This window comes from Dendrobates tinctorius, unplaced genomic scaffold, assembly GCF_039654945.1.
Source record: "Dendrobates tinctorius isolate UK_male_01 unplaced genomic scaffold, ASM3965494v1 ptg000086l, whole genome shotgun sequence".
Lineage (NCBI taxonomy): Eukaryota > Metazoa > Chordata > Amphibia > Anura > Dendrobatidae > Dendrobates > Dendrobates tinctorius.
Genome location: NW_027361754.1, coordinates 71,329,814 through 71,355,549, shown reverse-complemented (window position 1 = coordinate 71,355,549; position 25,736 = coordinate 71,329,814). Strand labels below are relative to the sequence as shown.

General features: G+C 42.1%; 2 protein-coding genes across 5 annotated transcripts in view; one reads left to right on the top strand and one right to left on the bottom strand.

The window, feature by feature from the left end:
- The window catches only part of LOC141098006 (uncharacterized), a 165,677-nt gene extending 155,703 nt beyond the window's left edge, over positions 1–9,974 (bottom strand). The window contains exon 1 of the transcript XR_012234112.1: positions 9,701–9,974. The gene's annotated coding sequence lies outside the window, so the exon portion shown is untranslated. The remainder of the gene's footprint in view (positions 1–9,700) is intronic.
- The window catches only part of LOC141098005 (putative oxidoreductase YteT), a 210,622-nt gene extending 185,808 nt beyond the window's left edge, over positions 1–24,814 (top strand). For all 4 annotated transcript variants that reach the window (XM_073585593.1, XM_073585592.1, XM_073585591.1 and 1 more), the window contains 2 exons: positions 21,510–21,674; positions 24,287–24,814. In XM_073585593.1, the coding sequence (XP_073441694.1) occupies positions 21,510–21,674; positions 24,287–24,412 (291 nt within the window). In that variant the 3' untranslated portion in view covers positions 24,413–24,814. The remainder of the gene's footprint in view (positions 1–21,509; positions 21,675–24,286) is intronic.
- Positions 24,815–25,736: the final 922 nt, after the last annotated feature.

Here is a 25,736-nt window from a genome sequence, read left to right as displayed (position 1 = left end):
CTTTGAACAAATTATTAAACAACATGTATGTCAATACCTGGATAAGAATGAAGTGATTAAACAGAGTCAGCATGGGTTTGTAACTAATAAGTCATGTCAGACTAATTTAATTTCCTTCTATGACGGTATTACTGATTGGGTGGATCAAGGAAATGCTGTAGATATAGTATATCTTGACTTCAGCAAAGCATTTGACAAAGTCTCTCATACAATCCTTATTGAAAAAATGACTAAGTATGGAATGGACAAGGCAAGTGTTAGGTGGATTCATAACTGGCTTAGTGATCGGACCCAAAGAGTGGTCGTAAATGGCTGCACATCCAGTTGGAAGAATGTCTCAAGTGGGGTACCACAGGGCTCTGTCCTGGGCCCTGTATTGTTCAACATCTTTATCAACGATTTAGATGAAGGAATTGAGGGTAAACTGACTAAATTTGCTGAAGACACAAAGCTAGGAGGGATAGCTAATACTAGAGAAGAGAGAGAGAGGATTCAAAAAGATTTAAATAAACTGGAGAAGTGGGCAGCAACTAACAGAATAGTTTTTAACAGGGAGAAATGCAAAGTACTACATCTGGGCAATAAAAATGAAAAAAGCATATATAGAATGGGAGGAATAGGGCTAAGTGACAGCACATGTGAAAAAGACTTGGGTATACTAATAGATCACAGACTGAATATGAGTCAACAGTGTGATGCAGCAGCAAAAAAGGCAAATGCAATTCTAGGATGTATTAACAGAAGCATACAGTCTAGATCACGTGAAGTAATTATTTCCCTCTACTCCTCTTTGGTCAGACCTCATCTGGAATATTGTGTCCAATTTTGGGCACCACATTTTAAAAAAGACATCAACAAACTGGAGCAAGTTCAGAAAAGAGCGACCAGAATGGTGACCGGTCTGCAAACCCTGTCTTATGAGGAAAGGTTGCAGGATTTGGGAATGTTTAGTTTGCAAAAGAGAAGACTGAGAGGAGACTTAATAGCTGTCTACAAATATCTAAAGGGCTGTCACATTGTAGAAGGATCAACTTTATTCTCATTTGCACAAGGAAAGACTAGAAGCAATGGGATGAAGCTGAATGGGTGGAGACACAGATTAGATATTAGAAAAAACTTTTTGACAGTTAGAGTGATCAATGAGTGGAACAGGCTGCCACGAGAAGTGGTGAGTTCTCCTTCAATGGAAGTCTTCAAACAGAGGCTGGACAGACATCTAACTGTGATGATTTAGCGAATCCTGCTTTGAGCAGGGGGTTGGACCAGATGGCCCAGGAGGTCCCTTCCAACTCTACGATTCTATGATTCTATGAAAAAACCATCCCTCAACCAAAACTGTGCCGCTAACTATAGACCTGTCTCTAATCTTCCCTTCATTTCTAAACTCCTGGAACGCCTGGTCCACTCCCGTCTTATCCGCTATCTCTTTGATAACTCTCTTCTCGACCCTCTCCAATCCGGTTTCCGCTCTTTACACTCTACTGAAACTGCCCTCACTAAAGTCTCTAATGATCTACTAACAGCTAAATCAAATGGTCATTACTCCATGCTAATTCTCTTGGATCTCTCTGCAGCATTCGACACTGTGGATCATCAGCTCCTCCTCACTATGCTCTGTTCCATTGACCTCAAGGACACCGTTCTCTCCTGGTTCTCCTCCTATCTCTCTGACCGCTCCTTTAATGTATCTTTTGCTGGCTCCTCCTCCTCTCATCTTCCCCTTACTGCTGGGGTTCCTCAAGGATCAGTCCTAGGCCCCCTCCTCTTCTTTTTGTACACTGCCCCTATTGGTCAAACAATCAGTAGATTTGGTTTCCAGTACCATCTCTATGCTGACGACACCCAATTATACGCTTCTTCTCCTGACATCACGCCAGCCTTTCTAGAAAACACCGGCGATTGTCTAAACGCTGTGTCTAACATCATGTCCTCACTATATCTGAAACTGAACCTGTCAAAGACTGAACTCCTTGTGTTTCCTCCCGCTACTAATGTACCTATACCAGACATTGCCATTTCCGTGTGTGGTTCCACTTTTACTCCCCAGCAACATGCCTGATGTCTTGGGGTCATACTTGACTCTGAGCTTTCCTTTGTCCCCCACATCCAATCACTGGCTCGCTCTTGTTATCTGCACCTCAAAAACATTTCCAGAATTCAACCTTTTTGTTACTTTTGACTCTGCAAAAACGCTTACTGTTTCTCTTATTCATTCTCGTCTCGACTATTGTAACTCTCTTCTAATTGGTCTCCCTCTTACCAAACTCTCCCCCCTCCAATCTGTCTTGAATGCTGCTGCCAGGATCATATTCCTCGCCAATCGTTACACCGATGCCTCTACCTTGTGCCAGTCATTACACTGGCTACCCATCCACTCCAGAATCCAGTACAAACTTATTACCCTCACCCACAAAGCTCTTCATGGCTCAGCACCACCCTACATCTCCTCCCTTGTTTCAGTATACCATCCTACCCGCGCCCTCCGTTCTGCTGATGACCTGAGGTTAGCATCCACAATAATCAGAACCTCCCACTCCCGTCTCCAAGACTATACACGTGCTGCGCCAATTCTTTGGAATGCACTTCCCAGGTCAATACAATTAGTCCCCAATCCCCACAATTTTAAGCGTGCCCTGAAAACTCATTTATTCTGACTGGCCTACCGCCTCAACACATTAACCTAATCTATCCCTGTGTGGCACAGCCAAAAGTTTTACCATAACCAGGTTCCCCGCATCATGTTCCCACATTCTTTATGCATCCATTAGCCCTCTGTGTCTGTACTGTTACACACTTAACATTATGGCTGGTCCATACAATCAAGGCAACTGTTACCACCCAACTTTCGTGTCTCCCTTTTTTTCCTCATAGATTGTAAACTTGCGAGCAGGGCCCTCATTCCTCTTGGTATCTGTTATGATCTATGTGGCTATTGTTATGCTGTAATGTCTATTGTCTGTACAAATCCCCTCTGAAATGTAAAGTGCTGCGGAATATGTCGGCGCTATAGAAATAAAATTTATTATTTTTATTATTACTACCTATATATTTATCTATTATCTATTGTCCAATTAAATATTTTATTCTATCTGTAAGGTCTCTCTTGCTGTCATTCTCTTTCTTGAACTAGATCTATCTTTCTGTATGTCTTTCTCTACACTGACCAGATGACACATATTTGGATGTTCCTCTCTTCTCTGAGACCGCGCTCTGTGGGGTGTGATTTCGTCTTTAGAATAGTGCTCTCATGGTGCTTGTGAATTTTCCAGGATGGCCTCTGTCCCCTAAGGCTTGGTGGCCCAGTTGCTTCCTCTGCAGCCTTTACAGCCACTCCACTAATTTACATGTAGCAGAGCTGAATACGTTACGGTGATATCTCTACAGTAGAGCAAAATGTCATTAAAAAACTCTTAAAATGAACTTTTAAATAGTAAAAAACCATCTGTGTGGACTGTTTGTTAGCAGTATACATGTGAGGTGTTGCCTCTGTTTAGCATGCAGCAGGCATGTGCACACATTATTATTAGTGTGCTCTACAAGTACTCCCCCCAGAGCCGCGGTTCATGTGTATTTTGTACGTGTTGTTAAGCTGCTTGAGGTTTAGATGGGTCTTTTAATACAGACATGCCTCATTGGGACCACTGCTGCTGCAAATAGCATCTGTGCACCTGTTACATTATAGCCTGGCGGCAGCGCACGTCCAACACCATTGACAATAACTGAACTAAATACGAAGAAGCAAGTTACGGTAAAACGCCGTTACCCAGCACTAGCATGGCCTGATGGATCCTGGGCTATGAGGCCGGGTGCCCACGATCTGGAACTAGCAGCACTTTGGATGCAGAATATGTTCACTGCATCCAAAGTGCTGTCTTCTATTGAACGCAGGTAAATCCGCATGTATTCACTGAACCGTGCAGATTTACCGCATTCAATACATTTCTGTTGATGCTAGTCTCCGCAAGAGAAATTGACATGCTGCGGACTGGAAAGGGTGATCCGCAGGTGCATAGAGTCACATACGAGATTTCTAGAAATCCCATCCACAGTGCTGTCAACACTGGCCACTGCGGGATTGATGATGCATCAATACGTAGTGTCAAACCCGCAGCAGGTGCGGGTGGAGCGTGGGCACCGAACCATAGACATTATGCCTGAATTATAAGAGAAGTAATGGAAAGTGAGTGTGCAGAAGTGTATGTGCATATACACCATATATATATGGTAAACATAAGACTTAAGCTGCCATGCATACTATATTAAAGGAGTATTCTGGTTGGAACAATGCATCACCTATCCATTTTGGATTAGTGGGGCTCTGACCGTTGGCTGTCGAGCATGCGCACTGTTGCTCTATTCATTCCCTATGGGTTTGCAAGAGAAATAGAGCTGTCTGGCAGTCCCATTGAGCATGAATGGAGCAGTGGTTAAGCGTGTGCACTGCCTTTCCGTCCATAAAGGGATAAAAGTCCTCATTGACACCTGAGAGGATCCTGGCAGATGGACTCCTAATGATTCATGTCTAGGTATTGTATGTGTGTGCTGTAGGGATTCGATCTGGTAGGTAATGACAGGGTTGCAGTAACGAGGCAACACACAGGCTTAAAGTCCAATTTCAGTGGTTTAATGTCACGTTGCAAACAGCAGGTTAACAGAAAGTAAGGAAAAGCATAAATATACTCCAGCTTGGAGAACCACTGGTCCCAGACTCACCCCTTGCACGGGACTGGCTTAACTAAGCGGCTGCCAGGTCCGCGGCGTCCGCCAGGTGCCATTCCCAGTGTTGTTGAGAGTCTTGCTGCTATAGTCCTGCAGCACGGGGATCCTGTACACAAGTTCAGGCTAAGTCCAGCCATATGCCAAACACCAATCTCCCTTACATAGCCCATAACCCCTCCTACAAATGAGGTAAACATCACATGGGCTGATCACGCGACCATGACATCATCACAGGTCCTGTCTTTAGGGAAAAATCCAGCCAAACATTAACCTGCTTGGAGAAATGTATGTCCCATCCAGTAAAACACCCTTTACTGTACCACATACCTCCCTCCTATGTTCAACAATAAGGGGGTGGGCACATGACATACAGTGAACTCTGGACCGGGCATCTTCATTCCCCTGTAGTCTGCCTGCCCGATGTTCTACTGAAAATTTAAAATTTTGCAGGGACAGGAACCACCTGGTGACTCGGGCATTCCTCTCCTTAGCTTGACTCATCCACGTAAGAGGGGAATGATCTGTCACCAACCGAAATGTTCTCCCCAGCAAATAGTAGCGCAATGACTCCAATGCCCACTTGATGGCCAGGCACTCACTCTCCACAATACTGTACCTGGTTTCAGCTGGGGTAAGCTTTCGGTTTAGGAAACTAACGGGATGCTCTTCCCTGTTAACCTCCTGAGACAGCACGGCCCCGAGCCCTATCTCAGAGACATCCGTCTGTACAGCGAACTCTTTTTTGAAATTTGGAGTGATCAGGATTGGTGTACCACACAGTACCCCATTTAACTTTGTAAAGGCCTCCTCTAACAGATCATTCCAGTGGATCATCACAGATTTCCTCCCTTTTAAGCAGTCTGTTAAAGGCGCGGACTGGGTTGCAAAGATGGGAATGAACCGCCTGTAATATCCCACCAAACCTAAAAAGGCTTTTACCTGTTTTGTTGTGAGGGGACAGGGCCATTTCTGAATTGCCTCCACTTTGTTTACTTGAGGCTTGAGAACTTCTTTCCCAATGACGTAAACCAAGTACCGAGCTTCCTCCAACCCTATGGAAAACTTCTTTGGGTTGGCAGTTAGCCCTGCTTGTCGCAGAGAGTCTATCACTGCCTGTACTTTTGCTAAGTGACTTTCCCAGTCGGTACTGTACACAATAATATCATCTAGATAGGCTGAGGCATAGCGGCGATGGGGACGGAGAACAATATCCATTAATCGCTGGAACGTTGCTGGTGCGCCATGCAACCCAGAGGGTAATACCTTATACTGGAACAGCCCCTCGGGTGTTACAAAAGCCGTTTTTTCCTTCACTGCCTTTGTTAGGGGTACATGCCAATAACCTTTTGTGAGGTCCAGAGTTGTAAAATACCGTGCCTGCCCAAATCGCTCTATCAACTCGTCAACCCGGGGCATAGGGTAGGTGTCAAATTTTGAAATGTCATTAAGTTTTCTAAAATCATTACAGAATCTTAGAGACCCATCAGGCTTGGGTATTAGGACTATTGGGCTGGCCCACTCACTTTCGGACTTTTCTATGACTCCTAACTGTAGCATAGTTTTTACCTCTTCCAAAATGGCTTGTCGCCGGGCCTCAGGCACCCGATATGGCTGTAGTTGGACTTTGGCCTGTGGCTCCGTGACAGTGTCATGTTGGATTAGGGAGGTGCGTCCGGGAAGCTGCGAAAAAACATCTGTATTTCGGCTAATGAACTCCCGGACCTCCTGAACCTGTCTAGGAGACAAAGTGTCTGCAATTTTGACTGCGGGTTGGGCTTTTCCTGCCTCGCCCTGAGGTGATGGAGCCTTCTCCATCTGAAATGCAGGCAGCGGACTATCCAAAGTTTTCTCTATCTTTCCATGGTTTAAGCAAATTAACATGGTAAACCTGTTCTGGCTTTCTCCGTCCTGGCTGGTGTACCTTGTAATCTACTGGCCCCACCTTTTCCATGATCTCGTAGGGTCCCTGCCACCTTGCAAGAAATTTGCTATCTATCGTAGGCACAAGTACCAACACCTGATCCCCAGGGCTAAAGGTTCTTAACCGAGCCCCCCGGTTATAGACCCGACTCTGTGACTGTTGTGCTGCCTCCATATGTTCTCGGACTAAGGGTAGGACTGTCTCCATTCTTTCTTGCATTTTTGAAACATGTTCTATCACACTTTTTTGGGGGGTAGGTTGGTTCTCCCAGGTCTCTTTGGCAATAAGAGTAAGCCCCGTGGATGTCTGCCGTACAGTAGTTCAAAGGGCGAGAAACTCGTAGATGCCTGAGGCACCTCCCGCACTGCAAACAACAAATATTGCAATAAGATCCCTGTGCTTCCCATCTTTGGAAACTGCCTTTGCGTATTGTATGTGTGTGCACATCTGCGTGCTGTATGTGTGCATGTCTGCATGTTGTATGTGTGCATGTCTGCGTGCTGTATGTGTGTATGTCTGCATACTGTATGTGTGTGCATGTCTGCGTATTGTACATGTGCATGTCTGCATTCTGTTTGTGTGCATGTCTGCGTACTGTATGTGTATGCATGTATGTGTATTGTACGTGTGCATGTCTGCGTATTGTACATGTGCATGTCTGCATGCTGTATGTGTGCATGTCTGCGTGCTGTATGTGTGCATGTCTGTGTACTTGTACGGGGGATGACCGCACCGCAGGTACCTGCGTGCCGGATCCGAAACTGTTTAGGCTGCATCCCCTGTTGTCTGTGGGAAGTATTAGCAAGTCGGACCTTTCTCCTGACCGAGGGGGTGGGGTGATATAAAGAAAAAGCGTGCGCAGCAGCGCAGTTGGGTGCCAACTCAGGGCAGTGCGCAGCCAGGCGAGCGGCGTGCTCCTTTCCCCCTCCCCACAGAGTACCAGTGCTGCAACTGGCCCCACCTTCTCCAGAGCGAACGCTGCCAGGCATGGCTGGTTTTAGGCAAAGTGGGGCCCTAGGCAAAAGTTTAAAATGGGGTCCCAAATGCTAACATATTGCACATCACACAGAAGCATTTCTGTTCTATTTACATGCGCTGAGTTCAGTCCGCTAAACTAGTGTGATCAACAATATTGAAGTCGTTCGCTTGTTTTCCAGCCTCTTTACACCAACTGAGAAAGAATGATGGGAACAGAACAATCACTATTAGATCAGTCTGTCCCTATTCAGTATCATGTTATCAGCAGCATATCTACAGTTTACACCGGCGATGTGCTGCTGAGAACAATGATTTTTGTTCCGTTATAAACAATCCAATCACTTGATGAATAGGCAGCATTTTGCTTTTTTAGTATAATACACCCCATAGTACTCCACATACTGTAGTTTAATGTGCACCACAGTCCTCCATATTGTAAAATGCACACCCCATAGTCTTCCATATAATATAATGTGCCCCATAGTCCTCCATATAGTAGAATACACTCCCCATAGTCCTCCATATAGTATAATACACTCCCTGTAGTCCTCCATATATTAAAATACACTCCTCAGTCATCCATATAGTATTAAACACTACCCATAGTCCTCCATATAGTATAATGCACTTCTCATATTCCTCCATATATTAAAATACACTGCTCAGTCCTCCATATAGTATAATACACTACTCAGTCCTCCGTATAGTATAATACACTCCTCATAGTCCTCCATATATTAAAATACACTGCTCAGTCCTCAATATAGTATAATACACTCCTCACAGTCCTCCATATAATAAAATATACTGCTCAGTCCTGCATATAGTATAATACACTCCTCAGTCCTCCATATAGTATAACACACTCCTCAGTCCTCCATATAGTATAATACACTCCTCAGTCAACCATATAGTATAATACACTCCTCAGTCCTTTATATAGTATAATACACTCCTCATAGTCCTCCGTATATTAAAATACACTGTTCAGTCCTCCATATATTATAATACACTCCTCAGTCCTCCATATAGTATAATACACTCCTCAGTCCTCCATATAGTATAATACACTCCTCAGTCCTCCATATAGTATAATACACTCCTCAGTCAACCATATAGTATAATGCACTCCTCAGTCCTTTATATAGTATAATACACTCCTCATAGTCCTCCATATATTAAAATATACTGTTCAGTCCTCCATATATTATAATACACTCCTCAGTCCTTTATATAGTATAATACACTGCTCAGTCCTCCATATAGTATAATACACTCGTCATAGTGCACCATATAGTATAATGCACCGCCATAGTTATCCATGTAGTACAATTCACTTCCCATAGTATAATGCACATCATAGTTCTTCATATAGTATAATGTATTCCCTATAGTCCTCGATACAGTATAATGCAGCCCACATATAGTATAATGCTGCAACTTCACAGAGTATAATGCAGTAATGTCACAGAATATAATGTAGCCCCCTGAGTATAATGCAGCCTCACTGACATACAATATAATGTAAACCCCTTACTATATAATGCAGCCTCCCTCATATAGTATAATGCAGCACCTCCATAGAATATATGGTAGCCCCCTCACAGAGTATAATGCAGCCCCCCATAGAATAAAATGTAGCCCCCTCATATAGTATAATGTAGCCCCCTCAGAGTATGATGCAATCAACCCTCATAGAATATAATAAATTTAATACAGCCCCCATAGAATATAATGTAGCCCCCCATAGAATAATACAGCCCACCTCCCCATAGACTATAATGTAGCCCCATAAAAGAGTATGATGCAATCCTCCCTCATAGAATAATACGGCCCCCCATAGAGTATAGTGTAGCCCCCAGAGAATATAATACAGCCGACCTCCACATAGAATATAATGTAGCCCCATAAGAGTATGATGCAATCCTCCCTTATAAAATGTAATAAAGCCTTCCCCCATAGAATATAATGTAGCCCCCCCATAGAAAATAATGTAGTAATGTAGCCCCCCTCTCCCGAGAATGGCCCCACAGTCTAGTACTCACTCACTGATATATTTAAATAAAAAAACACAATCCTCACCTCTCCTAGTGCCCCACGCTGCTCCCGGCTGGGCTCCCGGTCTCAGCAGCTGCAGTCTGCCTGGCACACAGCAGGTACGTGATGGAGTCATAGACGCTGGTATAGTTGAATGCGTCGAGAGAGAGGAGTGCTCCGTCCTGGGAGCCCCAGCATAACGCAGTACAGCATCCGTCACCTCCCACCGCCAACAGTGGGGAGGGAACTATAGAGAGGGAGAGACATACAGCATGTGCCCGGTGATTACCATAGAGAGGGAGACGTGCAGTATGTGCCCGGTGACTACCAGAGAGCAAGACTCCGTACGCTTCATGTCTGTGAGTACAGTGCACGTGCTACATAAGAGTGACCGGGTACAGGACAGACACTTGTGCCCTGATTTTGCCAGTGTATATTTGCCGAGCCACGTTGGGCTCGTACAGGACTGTGGCCTGCACCCTTATCAGCCACTGCAGCATATGGACTAGGGGCTCAGCGAAAGGTACCGGAGACAGAACGTTGCCGCCATAAAACGGGGCATTGATGCCCACAGGACACCTTTGGAAAAGACACCGTGCCAGCCATTGACGGCGCTATTAGCTTCATAGTCTGAGGGACTACTAATTTGCTAGCTGTATTCACCGAAACTCACGTTATCTGATCCTTTATTCTTTAACTCAGAATATCCTTTGCAAATTGTACTGTTTATTCTCCCATTTAAGGCTGGTTTTACGCGGGTCGTTTTTGCGGCCCCATAAAAATCTATTTAAGATTTTTATGGGGCCGCAAAATCAGCCTGCAAAGATTAGTAGGGGGCTGTGCTCCGTATGGCCGTGAGGGCCGTATTTGCGGCCCTGAAAAAATAGCGAGCTTGCTCGATATTTTTCATGGCTTACGGACACGGCTGCAATGCCTTTCAATGGTACCGCAAAAAAGTTAGCTTGTTTTTGCGGTACACCGTATTTGCAGATCGACGATTTTTTTCCCTGCTATTTGTTACAACAGGGAAAAATGGGGATCCGAGAAGGTTTTTTGCAAAAACAGCCGCAAAAAAACTGGCAATTGTGAAAGCAGCCTAACTGTGAACCTCCCTGCGTGGAGTATTCCCCTGTTTATTAAAAATTCTTAACCCTTGCTCTGCTTCCTATCCGTCACTGCATCCCGCAACCTGCCTACATACTGTATGTATGAGCATGTCTGCATATTGTATGTGTGCGCAGTGATGATAATGTCTGTAAAGTGCAGAGAAATATGATGGTGCTACATACCCAATGCATACTAAAAACTTGTTTCAACCGTTCAGAACTTCAATGTCAGCAGAACCTGCTGATATTGGTGGGGCCGCTCAATCTAATGTATGACTTTCCCCCAACAACAGACAGCAAGGTAGAGAAGGATCAGGCATGTTGGATTTCAACATGCCCGATTTTTTTGTTTTCAGGAGGTAAAGGCCACCATCAGAGGTGCCCAACAGTGGCTTACTCCTCTGTCTCAGTACAGAACACATGCATGGTCAGCTGAGCATGCATATGTGTAGAAGAGTCAGGAGTGAGTTGTCAGCTGAATGCTCAGCCAATAAGTATGGCATTGGTCAGTTGTAGCTATTCTACAGAGTTGTACCCCAATTGCTCGTGTTAGTGAATCCATGTATTGTTTTTTTATTACATTTTTATGGAATGCCTTCACTAATATACTAGAGAAAACAAAAATGGAAAGCGCACATAGGGTGTATCATCTATTAGAAGCACAAACGGCACACCCAATCTGTTAGACTCACCTGCTATGGTTGTGTGAGTCACAACAAACTGGGAATCACTCACAAATATATCCGGTCGTCGCTGGTTTCCCGCTGATAATCGATAAAACAATTCCAAAAGGCAGAAAGAGGACGGGTTTAATAAACCGCGCTGACCAGAGAAACGCACCTTCCACAGCAGATGTAATAAAAACTTCTTTAATGAGCCTACGCGATTCGTGGCTTAAACCAGCCACTTCATCAGGGCATCAAGAGTAATCACAAATTCAAGATATATATACAAACACAGATCGTTTCCATACACCTTACTTTGACATCATTTCCTGTGAAAACGCCCATATAACATTTAAAAATCTAGATATGATAAAAGAATTATTTTACTTCAGTATACTACTATATTTTAAAAACCATTAACATTTCTGTCAATAACATCACAATTTTATACACCAAAATTAAAATTAAATATAAAACAGAATACAGCAAAATATCAGCTCGAACCTACCAATTCAAAAAACTCAAAGGTATAATTCACATGCATCAACCCACTGGACCACACCAAATGTTTCTGAGTAAATATCCCCTACAATCCTCACTCATAAATCAAATATCACATATCCCATTTTTTTATTATTTTATTTTACCTCAACATATCTTAAAAAAGGTCAATAATTTCATTTTAACCCAACAGTTGTAATGTTTTTAATTTATATATCCAATATATTTCCTTTCTTTTTAAATTTAGCATTCTATTTTGGGTATGTTCAGATACGTGATCTATGGGAAGCACCGTCAGAGACACAGAACCCTGATGGATCACTGTGCAGTGACGGGACAAACCATGCTTCATGTATCCCTTACGGATGTTAGATCTATGGGAATTCATCCTCTTATGTAATGGCTGAGATGTCCTACCCACATATTGTTTCCCACAATTGCATTGAATCAGATAGATGACAAAACTAGTCATACACGTCATCCTAAATCTGAACTTAAAATCTCCATACAGATAGCTAGAAGATTGAAATTTTTCAGTGGAATTAATTATAGAACTGCAACAATGACAGCCCTTTCTATTACATTGAAAGGCGCCTTTTTTCTCATACTGTGTATTACTATTAAGTGAAATATCTCTTGAGGAGAAGACACTGGGAGCTAAAATATTTTTGATGGTGGGGGCCCTTCTAAAAATAAAACCCGGCTTCCGATCCACCACCTTATTTAAAACTGGATCATTTAAAATAATTTTCCAGTGTTTTTCCAATATATTTTGAATCTGATAATTTTGTGCAGAAAAATTGGTAATAAAATTCACCTCATAATTATCCACAATTTTCTGTGTCTTACAAGAATAAATCAGATCTTTTTGGGTCAAATTTTTGACTGATTTATAAGCTCTTTTTATCAGTCTAAACAAATAATTTTTTTCTTTAAATCTATTAAGTAAAGCTTTACTACCCTCCTCAAAAGCTGTATCCGAGGAAAAATTCTTTCTAATCCTGGAATATTGGTTAAGGGGAATATTTCTAAGCCAAGGTCTATAATGGCCACTATCATAGTGAACATAGCCATTGGCATCAACCTTTTTAAAGTGATTCCTAGTGAGAACCCTACCAGAATCATCAACATAAATAATCAGGTCCAAAAAAAATCACACTGTCTATCAATCTGTGGGATTAGTTCTATACCCCAATGGTTGTTAGTCACCCCATCCAAAATTTTTTTAACATCATTCGCTTCATTATTATAAATGATGATAATATCATCAATAAAACGTTTGTACAACACTAATTTATCCCCATAATCACCATGGAGGACATGCCAGGACTCGAAGACAGCCATAAACAAATTTGCATAAGTAGGTGCTGTCCTCGAGCCCATGAAAGTCCCCCGCGTCTGATGGTATATAACATTTCCAAAATGGAAATAATTATTCCGTAATATAAAAGCCATACTATTACTCAAAAATTTTTCTGTGCGGCAGATAAAGTAAGCTCCCTATCCACATACATCTCAAAACAAGATAGACCAATATCATGTTCAATATTGGAATATAGTCCTGTGACGTCCATAGTAATAAACACATATTCATCTTTCCAAGAAATCTCTTGGAGAATTTGTATAAGGTGGGTAGAGTCTCTCAGATAACTTCCCAACCTTTTTACAGAATCATTTATAGACGAATCAACATAAGCAGCTAAATTAGAAGTTAATTAATTGATCCCTGAGATAATGGGGCGCCCAGGGGGGTTCAGTATATCTTTATGTAACTTTGGTAGATGATAATATATAGTCAAAGCAGGATTCTTTATATCAAGATAATCTTTTTCATTTTTATTTAAGATCCCAGTTTTATCAGCACGTTTAATCAAATCCCTATAGTTCTTAACTGCATTATCATACTCATCTATACTAGAGATGGCATATGTGGTGCCATCCGGCAATATTCGATGTGCTTCTTTCAAATACACATTTAAATCCTGTATAAAAATACCACCCCCCTTGTCAGCAGATCTAATCACTATATTAGGATCATTCCTTAGTGATGTCAGACCATTTATTTCTATAGCTGAGAGATTACTCATCCTCTTTCTTTTCAAATTAAGGGATTCAAAATCCTTCAAGACTAAATCAGTAAAAGTTTTAAGTTGATGGCCCTTATTTTGGATCGGGTAAAAATTGGATTTACCACGAAGACGAGAATGAACTATTCCATCGCCTTTTGTTCCCACTAATATACGGCGCCACCTACAGCAGCGCGGAATGCCTATTGCCATGATATGGATCCACTGGGACAATGTATCCCACCATTTATGCTTTGGATTCTAGGACAAGGATATAGCTCGAACATTGGGATAATTACCAAATGTAGGCGAACCATCACGAGGATGATCAGTGGTGTCCTACATAAATGGCACGCCTTCAATATTATCATGAGAGCTATGGATCTGCTCCAGTAATGAGGGGTTGGCCAGAAGATTAATTCCTCCATATTAATCCTGCAGACCATCAAGCCACGACTTGCCTACTTTGGACACATCAAATGAAGAGAGCAATCACTAGAGAAGGACATCATGCTCAGAAGAATAGGAGGAACAAGGCGAAAAGGAAGACCAGCAACACGATATCTTGATACTATCAAGATAATGGCGGAGAAGACCTTGGTGGACCTATCTAGGCTTGCAGAAGATCGATCTTCCTACAGATTGTTCATCCATCAAGTCTTCATGGCTCGAGATCGAGCAGAAGGCAGCTAAATAATGAATCATAGAATCATAGAATGGTAGAGTTGGAAGGGACCTCCTGGGCCATCTGGTCCAACCCCCTGCTCAAAGCAGGATTCGCTAAATCATCCCAGACAGTTGTCTGTCCAGCCTCTGTTTGAAGACTTCCATTGAAGGAGAACTCACCACTTCTCGTGGAAGCCTGTGTCACTCATTGATCACTCTAACTGTCAAAAAGTTTTTTCTAATATCTAATCTATGTCTCCTCCCATTCAGTTTCATCCCATTGCTTCTAGTCTTTCCTTGTGCAAATGAGAATAAAGATGATCCTTCTACAATGTGACAGCCCTTGAGATATTTGTAGACAGCTATTAAGTCTCCTCGCAGTCTTCTCTTTTGCAAGCTAAACATTCCCAGATCATGCAACCTTTCCTCATAAGACAGGGTTTGCAGACCGGTCACCATTCTGGTCACTCTTTTCTGAACTTGCTTCAGTTTGTTGATGTCTTTTTTAAAATGTGGCGCCCAAAACTGGACACAGTATTCCAGATGAGGTCTGACCAAAGAGGAGTAGAGGGCAATAATGACTTCACGTGATCTAGACTGTATGCTTCTGTTAATACATCCTAGAATTGCATTTGCCCTTTTTGCTGCTGCATCACACTGTTGACTCATATTCAGTCTGTGATCTATTAGTATACCCAAGTCTTTTTCACATGTGCTGTTGCTTAGCCCTATTCCTCCCATTCTGTATATGCTTTTTTAATTTTTATTACCCAGATGTAGTGCTTTGCATTTTTCCCTGTTAAAAACCATTCTGTTAGTTGCTGCCCACTTCTCCAGTTTATTTATATCTTTTTGAATCCTCTCTCTATCTTCTCTAGTAATAGCTATCCCTCCTAGCTTTGTGTCATCAGCAAATGTAATCAGTTTACCCTCAATTCCCTCATCTAACTCATTGATAAAGATGTTGCACAATACAGGGGCCAGGACAGAGCCCTGTGGTACTCCACTTGAGACATTCTTCCAACTGGATGTGCAGCCATTTACCACCACTCTTTGGGTCTGATCACTAACCAAGTTATGAATCCACCTAACAGTTGCCTTGTACATTCCATACCTAGTCATTTTTTCAATAAGGATTGTGTGAGATACTTTTTCAAATGCTTTGCTGAAGTCAAGATATACCTTATCTACAGCATTTCCCTGATCCACCCAATCAGTGATTCTGTCATAGAAGGAAATTAAGTTAGTCTGACATGACTTATTAGTTACAAACTCATGCTGACTCTTTTTAATCACTTCATTCTTATCCAGGTACTGACATACATGTTGTTTAATAATTTATTCAAAGATCTTTCCTGGTATAGAAGTCAGACTCACCGGCCTATAGTTGCCTGGGTCCACCTTCTTCCCCTTTTTGAAGATAGGAACAACATTTGCTCTTCTCCAGTCTTCTGGGAATTCTCCTGTTCTCCAAGAATTTTCAAAGTTTATGGAGAGGGGTTCAAAAATTTCTTCTGCTATCTCCTTCAGTACTTTGGGGTGTAATTCATCTGGACCTGGAGACTTGAATTCATTTAGGTTAGCTAAGTGTTTCCTCACTATCTTTCTGTTTATAGATATCCTGGATTCTTCTATTCCCTTACCATTCCCTTCTATTCTTACCATTTCATCATTTTCATCCTGTAAAAATCCTATAGCATCTTTAACTTTTCTTTTACTTTTGACATATCCCCAAAATCCTTTATTATTGCTTTTGACGTCTCTTGCAAGCCTCAATTCATTGTCAGCTTTAGATAATCTGATTTGTGCCCTGCAAGTTCTGTAGACAGCATTATATTCTTCTTTAGATATGCCTCCCTCTTTCCATTTTATAAACATTTCTTTCTTCCTTTTTAGCATGTGCTTAAGTTCAGTGTTCATCCATCCTACTTTCCTTAAATGCTTCCTATTCTTCCCTCTTTTCGGAATTGTTAACAATTGTGCTTTGAGAATTTCATTTTTCAAGATTTCCCATCCTTCCTGGACATTTTTGTCTTTAAGGATATCCAGCCATTGGATCCCTCCAGTTCTCTTTCTGAATCCCTTAAAATCTGCCTTTCTGAAATCTAACCTTGAAGTCTGAGTCTTCACAGGTCTTCCTCTAGTTATCCAAAATTCTAAAATAGCATGGTCGCTACCTCCTAGGGTCCCAGCCACTTTTACCTCCTCAACCATTTCCTCCCTTTTTATAAGGATTAGATCCAAGGTAGCAGATCCCCTTGTTTTCTCCCCTACCTTTTGGAAAATAAAGTTGTCAGCAAGAGAGGATAAGAATTTCTTTGACCTGTTAGTTTTGCCTGAGAGAGATTCCCAACAAATGTCTGGATAGTTGAAATCTCCCATGACAACTATGTCATATTTTTTGGAGAACTTAGCCATTTGATGCATAAAGAGTTCATCCATATCTTCAGCTTGCACAGGCAGCCTGTAGTAAATGCCTACAATGGTGTCCCTTCCATTGTTCCGTCCATGTATTCTTTCCACAGAACTCCCAGTCTCTGAAGCTTCAATCTCTGTGCAGATATACACGTTTCTAACATACAATGTGGCACCTCCTCCTCGTTTATCAAGTCTGTTTCTTGCAAATAAGTTGTATCCTTCTAGACTTATATTCCAATCATATGTATTGTCCCACCAAGTTTCAGTGATTCCAATGACATCATATTTCTTTTCCTGTGTTAGTAGTTCCAATTCTCCTTGTTTGTTGCCCATGCTTTGTGCATTAGTATAGAAACATTTTAGTTTGTGATTGATATCTCTTTCTCCAATATTTTTATTATTTAGATTTTTTTTTGTCTTTGTTCTTTCCTCCCACTTCTAATAGCAGAGTTCTCAATAGCATTTGTCAGGTGTATGGCTTTTTCTGGCCTTTTGCTTCCCTTCCCGCATTGTTCTAGTTTAAAGCTCTCCTGATGAGTGTAGCAAGGCGACTTCCAAATACATGTTTTCCAGTCTTCGTAGGGTGCACCCCATCTCTAGCAAGTTGTCCATCGTATAGGTAATTCACTCCGTGATCCAGAAATCCAAATTCTTGCTGACGGCACCATCGACTTAGCCAGTTGTTCACCTGCAGAGTCTTATTCCACCTCCTTGTTCCATGGCCATCCACTGGAAGGATGGAAGAGAAGACCACCTGCGCTCCCAGTTCTTTCACTTTCTTGCCTAAGTTTTCAAAGTCACTGCAGAATATGGGGGCTCTAACTGGAACCGGACAACATTCAGTTTGGTGGCCTAGCCCACTCTCTATATAAACTGACTAGGCACCAACACCTGAAGACCACAGGCCTGCCCAACTCCCTTCCCCTCAAGCATTTGGCATAACAGATAATCAGGGCCTGCAAAATTAATACATGGCACCCTCATTACACAATGAATTCTAGTGCCGTGCAAAATTTCATTCAGAAAAAAAATCTCCATCTATCTCGAGAATATGGCCCCTTCTCATACCACATGGAATGGAGAGACGGCCACACATACATGACGCTTTCTATCCAGTAGTCCCAAAACTTGCTAATGAGTTGTGCTTGTCAATTTTTGAAATTCATGCATCATGGCCCACACACTATGCCTAGAATTGCAGGACTTGGCCCCAATCTCCAGAGAGAAGCAGGTCCTTGCTATGCCATGTTTTATATGGGACGACCCCTTTATAGAGGACCTGTCGCCAAGTCACAGGTGTCCAGTTTTTAGCTCTTACTTATTTGTTTTCGCTGCTTCCCTCATTATTCAGGTGTTTTTTCTTTTTTAAATCCACCATATAGTTCCAGAGATATGTGGCCTTTTTATTTAGCGTTACTTTTTATGGTATGTTCTCAGGGGGCGTGGCACACAGGATAATTATGCAGCACAAACTAAAGACACGCCCCAGAGGATCCTGTGTGCCACACAGTAAGACCATAAAGGGCAATATCTCTGGAACCATATGGCGGATTTACACAAAACAAAAAAAGGTATAGTAAGGGATATAGCGGGAATAATATAACAACTGGACACTTATCACCTGGTGACAGGTCCTCTTTATGCTGAGGATCTTCAGTTCTGCAGCATACTTTATATGTTGTAGATTTGATAATTCACCCAAAATACTGTCAAATATCAACTTACTCTAATCATTATACATTGAATGCTCCTTGCCACACTTACTCCCCCACTTTCATCCCCACTCATCCCTTATGTTCCTACCCACTCTGACAGGACATTACACCTATCTCCCACACTGGCACTGCCTTCTTGGTGCCAGTTCTCTCGCTCAGACCCTAATGGTGCAGAGCAGGACGTTTTCCCGCCCCTCTTACAAGGCCTTTTGCAGTTACGGACCCCATATCTATAGTTCTGCCCATGCATTTAATGACTGATAAGAATAAGAACCTTCCTTATAACATAACATGCATTGGACATGCTTGCACTATTTTATTTTATTGGCTCCTCCAGAGCATTTTCTGGAATTCTAACCTTCTAGTGACATCTAGTGGTAAAGTGGAAAATCTAGTTATTAGCTCTTGGGTATTCTGGTCTGGGCAAAAGATTTTATTCATCATATAATTAAAAGTTGTACAATTTCTAATTTGTTTTCTCTATTATTTTCTCACTTTGCAGGATCTGTGCTTGATGTCATTTAATAGGAATTTTCACTATTAACATCCAGAGAATAAAAAAAATCTGTTCAGTTTGCGCGAGGAAGCAGGGTTGGTTAGGGTGGGATCAGATGTGGTGGATTGGCTGCAGAGCTTATTTTATGAAGAAATTAAAGGGCTAAAAAGAGGATCTCTCACTCTGGAGGGTCCGGCACACGCAGGCATCACGTAGACCGTACAGTTTAATGGGAAATGTGTTCTCCGCTTTCCCTGTGATGACTCTTTAACCCCTTAACGATCAGAGGTATTTTTAGTTTAGCATTTTCATTTTTCGCTCCCCTTCTTCCCAGAGCCATACATTTTTTATTTTTCTATCAATATGGCCATGTAAGGGCTTATTTTTTGTGAGACGAGTTGTACTTTTGAACGACACCATTGATTTTACCATGTTGTGTACTCGAAAACAGGAAAAAAAATCCAAATGCAGTGAAAATGCAAAAAAAATGCAATCCCACACTTGTTTTTTGCTTGGCTTTTTTACTTTGTTTACTAAATGCTAAAACTGATCTGCCATTATGATTCTCCAGGTCATTACGAGTTCATAGACACCAGACATGTCTAGGTTCTTTTTTATCTAAGTGATGAAAAAAAAATTCCAAACTTTGTTAAAATAAAAAAAAAATTGCGCAATTTTCTGAGACCCGTAGCATCTCCATTTTTCATGATCTCAGGTTGGGTGAGGGCTTATTTTTTGTGTGCCGAGCTGAAGTATTTAATGATACCATTTTGGTGCAGATACAATCTTGTGATCGCCCGTTATTGCATTTTAATGCAATGTTGCGGCAACCCAAAAAAGTAATTCTTGTGTTTTGACTTTTTTCTCACTACGCCGTTTAATAATCAGATTAATCCTTTTTTTTATTGATAGATTGGGCGATTCTGAAGGCAGCGATACCAAATATGTGTATGTTTGATTTTTTTTTAAATTGTTTTATTTTGAACGGGGCAAAAGGGGGGTGATTTGAACTTTTTATTTTTTTAATTTTTTTTAATATTTTTAAAAACTTTTTTTTTTACTTTTGGTATTCTTCAATAATCTCCATGGGAGACTAGAAACTGGCACATCTCGATCGGCTCTGCTACATGCAGGCAATGATTAGATTGCCTGCATGTAGCAGAATTACTCACTTGATATGAGTGCCGACCACCAAACGACGCTCATAACAATCTGGCAGCGACAACCATAGAGGTCTCCAGGAAACCCTGGTTGTCATGCCGATCCATCAGTGACCCGAGAACATGTGACTAATGGGCGGATTTCCGGCGCAATTGCCGGAAATGCATGTTAAATGCTTCTGTCAGCGTTTGACAGTGGCATTTAACGGGTTAATAGCTGCGAGTGGATTGCGATTCCACCCGCGGCTGTTCCGGTCACATGTCAGCTGTTCAAAACAGCTGACATGTGCCTGGAAAGATGTGGGGTCACCGCCAGAGCCTATATCAAAGGAAGGGAGTCCGACATCAGCGTAAATTTACACCCACTGTCGGAAAGGAGTTAGAGAGTTCCTGTCAGCAAATTTATTCTGCATGAGTTAGAGACAGGTCCCTGCATTAGTGACATGGAAAACATAATAGAGGGTGCGGCCAGTGCCAAGGTGACTGGTCCAAGACACCTGTCCCCTGCCGGCTTTGCTCTGCCCACTCAGCTAGATTAACAGGTCTCGATTATGTATAGAGAGAGAGCTGTCAATCTACCTGAGCAGGCGGTGAGACACCAATGGGACTCTGCCTCTTGGACCAGTCCCCTTGTCTCCGACCACACCCTTTAATTTGTTTTCGTCTGAATTGCAACATCTTTACAGAATAAATTAATGCCCGATCCTTTTGTTTTCGTGAAACATAAGCCGCTGCCCGAAGAGTTCTCCTCTCTACTTTTTGAAAATACATCCTATTCCCTCCTAGGACTATTAGGCCAAGTTCACACGTTCGGTATTTGGTCAGTGTTTGTTTCACTCCTGATTTTGTCCTACAATCAGAGGAAAAGTATAATAGAAACACATCATCACTTCTGTATTTACCACCCACTTCTGGTTTTGGCTTATAAATACTGATGTAAAATACTGACCAAACATTGAACATGTGAATGTGGCCTTAGCTTTGGAAAGGCAGGTGTCCATAAGCACATTGTGAGGTTCATATTTAGCCATGACAAGTATAAAATATTTTGTTTGTTCCAGGGAGAAATACGCTGCTGTGGACGGGGTCCTATCGAAGTGTTTGATTTTGTGGCCAATAAGAAGACACAGCATCTAGCAAAGACTGTAGCTTTCATGCCTGCACATCTGAGCGCACACGGCGGTGCCGATTACTACCTCATTGATAGTTTCATCTCTGCTGTCTCTGTAAGTACTAAATCATCTAAATAAAGTGAGGGCAACTTATTGTACGATTTGGTATATTTTACTTTATTTTAAAGGGTCCTTTTACCAAATTTTTCATGTTGAACTGGACACACGATGTTACAATGGCTGTAAAGTGGAATAAAATGGGGTTTTTTTTGCCTCTGTACGAGTTGCCCAATCATGAGCCGGCAGCAACACAGCAGAAAAAGAACACGCCCCCATCATAGCTTAGGTTTATCAGTGTGTGAGGATACAGCTCTGATCTCTTGGTCTAACCTCCTGCATGATTATAAAATGCTGAGCGATTAGAGCACAGATGACTTTTAACCCATCAGGGCTTGTGGAGACTGGAAAACATTTTTCCATATATTAGCCCTTTTGAGGACCGAGGAACATATTTGTCCCATATTTTTAAACTAAAAACAATAAAATTGAATCAATTTACTGTCCTCAAAGGGTTGGAAAGCAACAAACTCCTTATCAGATAGGCATTAGTAGCTATGGGGACACATTTTAACCAGTGGATGGAAACCACTTTTGCCTTGTTTTATGCCAAATCCCAGTGTACATTTTCAGAAATCTTATCAAATGACTAGTCTATTATAATACAGTAAATAGAAGTAAATAGTATCAGACGCAGGTATAGAGAAAGAGGAGGGGGAGTTGAAATGCGTAGACCTCTGAATTGCTGAAAGCATACAGTGCAGCATTTCAAAACACCAGAAAGAGACCCAGCTCATAAAGTAATGGCTTATTGCTAGGGTATTCTATCACTAGCTGGTTGTTTGGGAGTCCGACCTCTGGGACCCCATTCATCTGAAGAATAAAGAGACTGCACTGCTGATTGAATATTACTGCTCTTTTTAGACCGATTCTACCAGCCAGTGGTATTCCTTGTGCAGCCAGGGCACCTCTGTAGGAGTAAAGACTATGAAGTGCACACAGCTGACCATCAGCTCTGTAACTCTTTAAAAGGTTTTTAAGTCTTAAGCTACAAGTCTGCAGTCACTTTATGTGACTGCAGACTTGTGAATCCACACATTGTGCGCACTGCGAGGATCCACCGGTGCTGGGAGTCGGTCGGTCATGTGACGGCAAAAATGCAAATTCCATACTTCTGGCCACATTCTGACTAGACTATTTCCGGCCTTGCTCAATACAGTGGCATTGAGTGAGGCTGCACCCATCTAGTCTGCCTGTGACCGCATGTATGCAAATCACGTTACCGCAGTCATGCTCCCGGCAATGGAGAATCCTCACAGTGCGCAGTGTGCACAATGTGATGATTCACAAGTCTGCCTTCATATAAAGTGATTGCAGACTTGTAGCTTTTGGCTATGTGCCCACGTTAGCGTTTTAAAACGCTCAGAAAACCGGACTCCTTCCCAGAAACCGCGCGTTTTATTTCCGCGCGGTTTTTGCGCGTTTTATGCACAAAAATCGCGCGTTTTTGATGCGTTTTTTCCGTGCGGTTTCTGGGAACATTGGAAACAGCTAAAAACGCGGAGCTATGCGGAAAATAATGAGCATGCTGCGTTTTTAGCCGCTAAGCGTTTTCTGAGCGGAAAAAAGCGCATGCATTGGCACAAAAAGCCAAAAATGCATTAAATTTAATGGGAAGCTTATTTTAAGCATTTCTGAAGCGTCTGATCCGGCACAAACGCTTCAAAAACACTTAAAAAAGTGCAACGTGGGCACACAGCCTAAGACCAGGCAACCTCTTTAAAGGGGTTTTCCAGTTTCAGAAAACCCGTCCCCAGGTGCATTCTTTTATCACCCTCCTGCGGTTCCAGAGCTGAATCTCTGATGCTACTCCCGATGTCTCTTAGACCGCCTTCACATGTTTTAGGTATGTGTGCCTTCCATTTTTTTCATGGATCTCACTTGAACCCATTATAACCTATGAGGCTGCACACATGTACCTGTGTTTGCAGACTGTGTGTCTGTACGAACCACACAGAGATATGTCCATTTTTTACCAGCAGCACGGATGATAAGGGCCGATACAAGTCAATGGGTCTGTGTAAAACATGTATAGCACACAAATCGCATCCGTGTGCCATCCTTGTACTGTACGTGTTTAATATTGCAAAGTATAGAAGAAGCTTTGGTATTGATTTTTCTTAAGCCATACCAGAAAAAAATGGATGGCTCACTGATGACACACTGATGGCTCACTGATGGCACACCGATGGTAAACTGATGGTTCACTAGTGGCACACCGATGGTAAACTGATGGCACACTGATGGTTCACTGATGGCTCACTGATCCGAAACACTGATGACACCAGTATCATTTTTTTCCGTTACTTGGATTATATCGATGTGTGAAGGGGGCCTTCTTGTCTGCAGCTCTAACATCTTGTTAACAACACTGCAGCCAATCAGTGAGCTCTGTGGCTCTGCCCAAGTATAGAGCACAAGCCGCTCACAGTCACTGAGCTCACTGATTGTCAGAGGCTCAGAGATGGACCCAGGGAATGTGAGTAAGGAACTTTTTTTTTTTTAAGGTGCCGAGAAATTATGAGAGTATTCTTGTGCCTATATAATCACAAAAAAAGTATAAAGTGAAAATCTCATTTTCTAATCTGATCTTTGATTGCTTCCTATAGAATAATGACCCTTCACTGATCATTACGGGGCCTGATGATACTCTTCGAAGTCACTTGTTGGTGTTTCAGGCTGAAAAATCGAGAAGAGAAAACTCGGTGGTGCATATAGATAAGGACAGACAATAAGGAATGAAGAAGATTTTTAAATCCAGACGTAAGCCCCTGATTACACTGCAAACTGGTATTCTAAAATTAGTGACCTGAGTATATTGCTGTGCCGACTGATACCTTACACTGATTATTGGGTGATCCATCCCTTCATTTGGTTAACCACACTCCCACGCTTTGAGCCTCTGTAAGAGGCAATGTTTCCAAAGAAAATAATTTAGGTTTTTCCAGGACTAACGAAAAGAGACTAGAAACTGCACCATCCTTGTCCTCAGGCTGTTTCTGGTATTGCAGCTTCTTCACATTCACTTGATCTTGAGCATTTAAAGACCCAGCTCGCCTTGTCTGGAAACCATTTGTAATTCTAGAAATTAAAAATTCCTATTGTTATTAAAAACCAATTGAAAATCTTGTGAAAAAGCTCTGCCATGCTGAGATTTGTGATTGCTTGATCCTACGCATAGTTCTTAACGGGGTTGTCCACTATCTGGATAACTTCTTAAATGCTTCACTACCATGTGTAAAATAAAGTATCCCTATATACTACCAGCACTGGTGCCATTGCAGTGATGTCAGCGATGTCGGCTGCTAATCACGTGACATTGTAATGCCACAAGAGCGCTGCAGCCAGTCAGTTTGCTGTAGTGCTCACATCATTGGAGAGGCGTGAGAGCAGCGGTCCGTATCCGCCACTGACATAACAATGTCACGTAAACACCAACAGGAACGGTGCTGAAAACGCTGGATTGGCACCGCTGCAGGAGATGATGATCCGTTTTAAAGGGGTTGTCCACTTTTAGGGTAAACCTTTCTTAAATGCTATAATTCCCTGTATAAAATATAAATAATAAATCAAGAAAAAAACAAATTCTTGCCTCCTGTGCCAGTGCCGATCCAGTGTTCTCAGCACTAGTGCCAGAGGTTAGGATCTTTTTTTTTTATTAATGTATTATTTTTTTCTTTCTATTGTACACAGGGAATTATAAGTAGGGTTTTTTTTCCAAAAAGTGGACAACCCCTTTATTAATAAGTCAATAGGATTAGGAACTATTTATGTTCAATTCAATGGCCTTAAGTCACCTGCTACCTTTCCACAGCACTGCGCTCAATAAGAAGCCCCTTTTTTAATTCATGGAAAGTGCCGTCGTTCTTCCTTCTGGAGTCTAGATTACTTTGGAAAGTGGGCAAAGTGTCCGTACACCCCTAAGAAACATAAGGACCCAACATGGGATCATAACATGGCAAGCTATGGACCAGGGCTGGGCATACCATTGGTGCAACCTATGCAGAGGGGCCCAAGAGGTAAGGGGGCCACTACCACCTACCACCTCCAAAGTAGGTG